Source organism: Salvia hispanica, chromosome 3 (genome assembly GCF_029641045.1).
Source record: "Salvia hispanica isolate PSC_SH4W2 chromosome 3, Shi_PSC_v1, whole genome shotgun sequence".
NCBI lineage: Eukaryota > Viridiplantae > Streptophyta > Magnoliopsida > Lamiales > Lamiaceae > Salvia > Salvia hispanica.
Genome location: NC_142694.1, coordinates 20,453,941 through 20,462,384, shown reverse-complemented (window position 1 = coordinate 20,462,384; position 8,444 = coordinate 20,453,941). Strand labels below are relative to the sequence as shown.

At 38.2% G+C, this 8,444-nt stretch overlaps 1 protein-coding gene and 1 pseudogene across 2 annotated transcripts; both read right to left on the bottom strand.

Annotated features, from left to right (window-relative positions):
• Window positions 1-443: 443 nt before the first annotated feature.
• On the bottom strand, window positions 444-2,352 carry LOC125211518 (tyrosine decarboxylase-like). The gene has a single exon (XM_048111347.2). It carries the CDS (start codon window positions 2,170-2,172, stop codon window positions 652-654), a length of 1,521 nt encoding a protein of 506 aa, XP_047967304.1. The 5' UTR covers window positions 2,173-2,352; the 3' UTR covers window positions 444-651.
• Window positions 2,353-3,642: 1,290 nt separating this feature from the next.
• On the bottom strand, window positions 3,643-5,849 carry LOC148930349 (uncharacterized; annotated as a pseudogene). The gene is made up of 2 exons (XR_016136871.1): window positions 5,513-5,849; window positions 3,643-5,249 (listed from the first exon to the last, which is right to left on the bottom strand). The product of XR_016136871.1 is annotated as an uncharacterized LOC148930349 (transcript).
• Between the last annotated feature and the right edge of the window lie 2,595 nt (window positions 5,850-8,444).

The following is an 8,444-nucleotide window of genomic DNA, read 5'->3' as shown; positions in this document are numbered from 1 at the left end:
ACTTATTTTACTCACAACTCTTATAAACTAATGTATAAATTAAAGGTAGAGTCCACGTTCCATTAAATTTTTCCATCCATTTTCCATCATAAAATCGAATAATTTTTTAAAACATGCACGGTCAAATACGAGGCATTTAATAAGGATAGGTTATTTATTATACTCCATCTGTTCCACAGTAATTGAGGTGTTTCTTTTCGTCGCGAAGATTAAGAAAAATTGTGTTAGGTAATTTAAGTAAATAGAGAATAAAGTGAAAATTGAAAAAGGTAGAGAGATAAAGAGAGAAAAAAGTAAGAGATAGTAAAGTAGATGTAGAGAAATGTGTTGTCTTTTACTAAAAAGGAAAATGATTCTAGTACTATGGAACGTATCAAAATGACAAAATGACTCTATCACTATGGAACGGAGGGAGTATATAAATGGAAAACCCGACACAGGTATATCACTGAAAACCAAAGTATATATAATATGGAATTCAAACATAATATGAGAAATATAAATATACAACGTACATCAAAATATATATATCAATGTACCCTTTAACAAAATGAGGTTTTATTTGACAAGAAAATGGACAAAATTAAACACTCAAAATTCTCACAACTTATTTTGAATAGAAGAGAACCCGAAGTTGCGGTTCCATGCATCTCAAGAGAACAGAATCTGATTCGCGTGTTCCTGCACCACATCCCACGCTAGGTTCACATGCCGGTCCTCGGTCAAGGTCGCCCCGACCGCGACCCGGATCACATACACGCCCCCGACCACGGCATGCGTCATGAAGACCTTCCCAGAGTCGTTGACCGACTCCAGCAGCTTCGCGGACAGCTCATTCGCCCCCTGGTCCCCAAAGACACGTGTCGAGTCAGGATAGGTCCCCATGGGTGAAACGCGGAAAACTGTAGTGGAGAAGTTTCTAGGCACCACCACCTCGAATCTCGAGTCCTTCCTCACAAAACCCTCGAATTCCTTTGCCATGCCGACGTGGCGGCGTAAGAAATTCTGCATATTTGCCACTCCGTAGGTCCGGAGCACGATCCAGAGCTTGAGCGACCGGAACCTACGGCTCAGGCAAATTTGCCAGTCCTTGTAATCAACGACGCACTTCAACTCTGAGGCCTTGTTTTTTAAGTACTCAGGATTCGTTGACAGTGCGTCGTTGAGCGCACTCGGGTCCTTCACCCAGAGGCAACACATGTCCATTGTAGTGAAGAACCATTTATGAGGATTGAAACTAAATGAGTCCGCCTTCTCGACGCCGTCGAGGAAGTGCCGGAACTCGGGGCATATGCACACGCTACCGGCATAGGCCGCGTCGACGTGGACCCACATCCCGTACTCCTTTGCCACGTCACACAGCGGGCCGAGCGGGTCCACGGCGGTGGACGACGTCGTGCCGACGGTAAGGCACAGAAACAGGGGAACGAGCCCGGCCTTAACGTCGGCCTCAATCACGGGCCGAAGCCCGTCCGGCCTCATGGAAAACGCGTTTTGGGCCGTGGTCCCGACGGCTCGGAAATTTGCACGTGGGATCCCGGCGATCTGGCAGGCCTTCTGGAAGGAAGAATGCGTCTGATCGGAGGCGTAAACGACCAATTTCGTGATATTCTCAAGCCCGATTTTCTGCAACATCCTATCCCGGGCCGCCACGACAGTGCAGAGGATCCCCTCACAAGTCGTCCCCTGAATCACACCGCCGCCGCCGCCGGAAAATAAAAATTCACGAGGAAGCTGCAGCATCTTCCCGACCCAATCCGTCACGATGTTCTCGAGCTCGGTGCAGGCAGGTGAGGAGATCCAGCAGAATCCCGGGATGTTGAAGGCGGTGCAGAGCATCTCACCGAGAAATCCGGCCGAGCTCATGTTGATCGGAAAGTAGCCGAAGAAGTTCGGGCTTTGCCAATGCATAAGGCCCGGGACAATGTCGTTTCGCACGTCGCGGAGGATGTCCTCCATGGGCTCAGGCCCGTGGGGGGCGGAATCGGGCACACGTTTCCAGAGGTAACCGGGCTCGACCTGGCTCCGGACGGGGTAGTTTTCGATGTTTTTGTAGTGTTCGACGATGAAATCGACGACTAAATGAACGTGCTTTCGGAACTCTTCAGGCTCAAATGGTTTGATTGAAGTAGGAAAGCTGGTTTGGGGCTCTTGGGTGTTTAGGCTGCCCATGATTGGATAAAGTATAAGGTCTGTTATGTTGTTAATCGATAGGATTCGATGGCGTTTAAATAGGGGGTTGTGAAGGAGAAAAATTTGCACACACTATGCATACTAAAAGCGTGACATTCTTGAAGATTTTGCAGCAGATATTTTTTCATATTTTGCTTATTGCTTTTCTAAAGGACTTCATGGGTTAGAGGCTCCGCCTATGGGGTTACGGATTTATGATAGCATATGTTTTCTTACCTTCATTAATTGTGTTAGTTTCATGCTTTTTCTTTACCAAAAATAAGTGTCAATATTTTAAAATAGATCATAATTTTCTTTTTTTTGTTTGTTTTATAATTATTGCCTGTATTTGTTTATGGAACCAATGTTCCATCTCCCTTACTTTATTATTATGGGACTCACTATTCCATTAATATTATTTGAACTATTTTTTTTATTTTCTTATTTACTAATTATATATTAAAATTCGTGACTATCTCTATATAATCTAATTCTATAGGATGAAGAGTGTATAATCCTATCAATCATTTTTTGACATGTGGAATGGTATAAGAACCTACCTTCCAGCTAGATGGCCACACAAAGTGATACAGTAGTTCCTCCGTTCATGATTAAGTGTTTTAAATTTTCTTTTCTGTTCATCCGCGATTAAGTATCTTATTTATCTTTTTTATTTTTTATTATGGATCCCACATTTCTTTTACTCATCCGCTCACATTTTATTACTATAAAATTAATATTCACCCTGTCTCATTCGTAGTGGAGTATTTCTTATTCGGCCTGAAGATTTTATGTAGTATTGTTTGTGTATAAAGTGGAAAGAATAAAATAAAAGAGAGGAAAAAAACTAAAGAGACTGATGTTTCTATATTTTAAAATATGTCATTTAGAGTGAGAGATCACAAAAAGAAAATATGTCAATTAGAGTGAGACAAATGGAGTATACAAAAATAGGACCCACAATTCATTAATTTTTTTAACATGCTCTCCATTACATTTTTTAAAACTTGCATTGGATCAACTTCGGACACTTATTCGTGGAGGGAATGAGTATATGAAAGTTTTCTTTAGTAATCTATTTGTAAAATGATGGCAATATCGTGATCTATGTGGAATGAATCTAAAATTTTTTGGAAATTTCTCCATGTACGAGGTTGCTCCGCTGGGCGCCTGCATAGGCTACATTGTACGCCTCACGCTACTTCCTTTTGTCAATTTATTATTTTTAATTTCTTTTACATTATGAAAGTTTCTCCTATTTATTGACAGCCAAATTCCAAGAAACAACCTCCTGGGAGCTGCTATCCGCCATTTGTACTCTGAAAAAAAAAGTTTCCAAACAAGGGAAAGACGCGTGAGCAAAATGCGTGTATATTAATACACGCGTGAGCAAAATGCGTGTATACTTATACACGCATTAGGCAAACGCGTCTTTGTCTTGGATTCAACTTCAGTCCACACAGCAGAAACCTTCATTTCCAGAAGACGAAAACGCTCGCCCCCTTCACTCCCAGCGCGAAAATCGAAACTTAATCCAACATTTAGCTGTTCTCATTCCAATTTGAAGTGTTTTCAGGTAAGTTTCTACCCTTTGTTGGAACGCCTCTATAGCTGGCCCAAATGCCCAAAATACATAGCGGAACACCTTTTTATTACCTTGACTCAATATAGGGTCATGAAACCACTCAACGATTGTCCCAGCATTTTGACTTTGCAACTCAGTCAGGTAGCTGGGAAGTTGTCTGAATGACCCCTCCCATCCACCATATACAAGCTCAATTGCTTTTGTGCGAGCATACCACGCTTTCTTGTAGCTGATTTTCACGTGAAATTTATCTTTGATATATGTAACTACTGCAGAAGGCTTGAATTCAGCATCGTTTTCAATTTGACTCCGAATACAAAGAGCAATCATGGATGATGTAAGATTAGCATGCTCACTTGGATCGTGATCTCCCATACAACAATGACGATCAACCCATGAGTTGATGGACCAACTACCATCGCGTTTCTTAAACGTTGCTTTAACCTCCCAATTACACGGGTATCGTTGGCCTAGTTCTTCGCCTTTTCTTTTCGGACCAAATGGGTCCCTACAAACTGCATGCCATCTTCTTTTTTTACTATCCATAACCTCATACATCCGACCTGTTCACACATGCCATAATGTTACAGCAGTTTTCAATTGCAATTTGCTATCAAATTTCGTTCCCACATCTATACGTCTCGGATTATCCTCATTCCAATACCACATATCTTCTTCATCCACTCCATGGTCATCTGAAACATAACCTCGGCTGCCTTCACATGGTAATGATCGAAAAAATGGTAACCCTTCAGGCACATAGTCGGGAACAGGTTGCTCCCCACGAACAGATGGTTGTATATAGTTCTCAACCATCATATCAAGTGGCTCATCATCTGTAGAATCTTCACATGACTCTGCACTATAATTATGATCACTTGATTGAGAACTACCTGAATTATACACCTCCGGAGTGTCATCTCGAGGGGGGGACAATCAGAACCATCAGAACTATCACAATTATCAGAACCATCTGAACCAACAGAACCATCAAATGTCACATTTGGTACATCTAGTTGGTCATCAACATCCCTCCCAAATGTGTTGAATTCAAAGCTATGATGCTCATCCTCCCTCCTAGTTCTCCCGACATCAAAACTATGATAATCATCCCTCCTAGACGTTCCAACATCATGATGAGTGGTAGGTGGTTCAAATTGCAAAGTAGTAGTAACAGGAGTATATTCAATAAACAGTTCAATTTGACGTGGATTTTCAGCAAACATATACTTCAACAAATTCTCAACCACTGGTGTAGCTATATAATTCAACACTCCACTAAAAGCCACAGGATGCCTCCATGTTAAATCAATCGTATGTGCATCCAAATCAATTCCAATTTTTTCACATATCGTTGAAACTAGCTGATGATAAGGTATCATTTCATTCAATATGATAAATGATTTTGCACAAGGGGGGTCATAAGCAACCCCCAAACCTGGGAGCTGAATAATTTTCTCACCCCAATATAAACTCACAAACACCATCAATCCTGCAAAATAAGTACGATAAAACATCATATTCTAAATTCAACAAAATTAAATAAATATTCAACAAAGTTCAATATCAAATTTAACAAAATTCAAATAAATTACCCTAATTCTATAACCAATAATTCAATGCTAAATATAATAAGTAAATCAATGGCCTAAATTCAATGTTTTTCTTGTAAAACAATGTCACAAACCATGAACCTTAAATCTATACCCAACTAACATATAGCAATGATAATCGAAATCAATGGTCAAAAATTACCTAACATCACTTAAAATAGGAATGAGAGCATCAAAATGTCTGATTCACTTCGATTTTCGCCGACTAGAGACGTTGGGAGTGAAGGGCGTCGCTGAGAGTTAGAGAAGAAGAAGGAGGCGTGAGAGGTTAGAATGAGAGATTTTGCGTTCTGGACTGGAATTTGAATCCAAGACAAAGACGCGTTTGCCTAATGCGTGTATAAGTATACACGCATTTTGCTCACGCGTGTATTACTATAAACGCATTTTGCTCACGCGTCTTTCCCTTGTTTGGAAACTTTTTTTTTCGGAGTACAAACGGCGGATAGCAGCTCCTAGGAGGTTGTTTCTTGGAATTTGGCCATTTATTGACAAATCTTTTACATCTGCAGAGGCTTTTTATTTCATAACATATCTGCTCAATTCTCTCTCCATGGTTTTCTTCTCCAAATTGATAGTTCAAAAGTTTTTCCAATAAACTCAAATTCCACAACACTTCTTAGCTTGTAATTTGTCACTCCTACTATTTCAAAAATCTTAAATTTGCCTAGAGATGTAAAACCCAGAGAGAAATTGAGATTCCACAACTTTTTTCTCCAAACTCAAATTCTACGATGAATCGGAAGATATATATGCTTCTTTACTTCTCCTAAAATTTTAAATTTTAAAATTCGGATAGACTATGAAATCAGAGAACATTTTTGTGAAAAAACCACATGAAATATCAAATTTAGATGTGAGGCTAATAGTTTTAAAAAATTGGAGAGTCAAAACTTGAGAATAAATCTGACACTCAGCTTATGAAGAATTGAGCAAGAGAAAATAGGCAAAGAATTGAAAGGGAGAATTGTAGAATGAAAAATAGTACTCCCTCGTCTTATAAAGGAAGTCTCTTTCCTTTTTAATTTGTCTTATTAAAGATGTCACATTTTCATTTTCATTCTCTCTCACATTAATATAAATATTATATTTTCTTTATCCGTTTAACACACAGGACAAAACATCTTAAAATCTCGTGCCGTCTCATAAGTATGACATCTTTTATGCGACGGGGGGAGTACTACTATTAATAAGAGAAAACGGAGAAAATTGTGAAATTGTGAATAGAAAATACTCTCTCCATTATGATTTTGTTGCGCTTTGACCGGACACAGAGAAATGTAATGGAAAGTGAGTTAAAAAAGTTAGTGGAGAGTGAATCTTACTTTTATATATTTTTTTTATAATAAAATGTGAGTGAGAATGAATTAGTAGAATATGGATCCACACAAAATATACTCCCTTCATCCCATAAAAATATAGGCAATGGGGATGACATGGAAATTAAGACAAAATTGGTAATGTAAGAGAGGGGAAGATAATGATATAGTAAAGTAAGAGAGATGAGGAGAATTGTAGTTAAAGTAATGTTAGTGGATAGTGAGACCTACATTATTAAATTGATACTTCATCCGTCCACGAATAGGAGTCTCATTTATTTCCGACACGGATTTTAAGAAATGTTAAGAAAAGTCGGCGGAACACAATTAGTACTCCCTCCGTTCCATAGTAATTGGGGCGTTTCTTTTCGGTGCGGAGATTAAGAAAAAATGTGTTAGGTGAGTTAAGTAAAGAGAGAATAAAGTAGAAAATGAAAAAGGTAGAGATATGAAGAGATAGAAAAGTAAGAGAGAGTAAAGTATGTGTGGAAAAATGTGTTAACTTTTACTAAAAACGGGAAATGACTCTAATACTATGGAACGTACCAAAATGGCAAAATGACTCTATTACTATGGAACGGAGGGAGTAGAATTTAAAATGATATGTGAGTGCAACGTGTTAGTGGAATGTGAAGTCTTTTTACCATTTATGATAACTATGAACCGAGACTCCTATTCGCGGACGAACTAAAATGGAAAAACAGGACTCCTATTTCGCGAGGGAGTATAACTTTTCAAAAATTAATGCACATACTTTTATGGGATGGACAGAAATAAAAAGTGCACGTAATTTTATGGGATGAAGAAAATAGTAAAATACTATGAAATGCGACAAATTATATAAAATGGATGAAAATAGAAAAATATGAACAAATTTAAGAGCCCAGTGAGAATACAGAAAAAAAGAGTGAGAGTTGAACAGGGGAGGCTTCTAGGCTAGTACACATTCTAAGCATCCTCAGTTCTCTGTATATGTATACACTCGTAGTCGTAGTGTCCAGCCATCTTTTCATGTGAAATACCAAAAAATATCATATTGGTATCGACATTGAATAAATAATTATTTAATGTAGTTCTTATTTTACTCCCACTGTTTCAGTTTAGGAGTGTCAATTAGTTATGACACGAGTTTTAAAAAATTGATGGAGTATATAATAAATGAAATGAGATGGTGGAGTGTGTAATAAATAAAGTGAGTTGGTGGAAAGTGAGATGGTTTGACTTTTGAGTTTTTTTATATTTGATTTTTTTTATGTAGATAATAGCATTTGGGTGTAATTTTGGTGAATAATGGGGTAAAATTTTATGTTCAAATATGGAAGATTCTAAATGTGACTCCTAAACTAGGACGGACTTTTATGGAAAAATGTGACTCTTAAACGGGGACGGAGGAAGTATTTTACTATAACACTTTAATTATTTACTCCCTTTGTCAAACTACTAAAAATTAAACGTTTTTCTTTCTGGATTATCCTATTAAAAATGAAATGTTTCCTAAAATGGAAATATCTCTATCTCTACTTTTTCATCTCTCTTACTTTACTCTCTCTTCGTTAACTCACAAAACAACATTATATTGAAACTCGTGTCGATTCCCAAATATTGCATATTTAATGGGACGGATGAAGTATTTTATATGTTACTTCCTCCGTCCCACCAAAATATGGGCAATGGGTATGGTACGAGAATTAAGACAATTGGTAAAGTAAGAGAGATAGAGAGAATGGTATGGTAAAGTAAGAAAGAGTAGGAGAA

Excerpts from the sequence above, each read along its gene's own strand:
- LOC125211518 (XM_048111347.2), bottom strand. The coding sequence starts at position 2,172 with ATGGGCAGCCTAAACACCCAAGAGCCCCAAACCAGCTTTCCTACTTCA.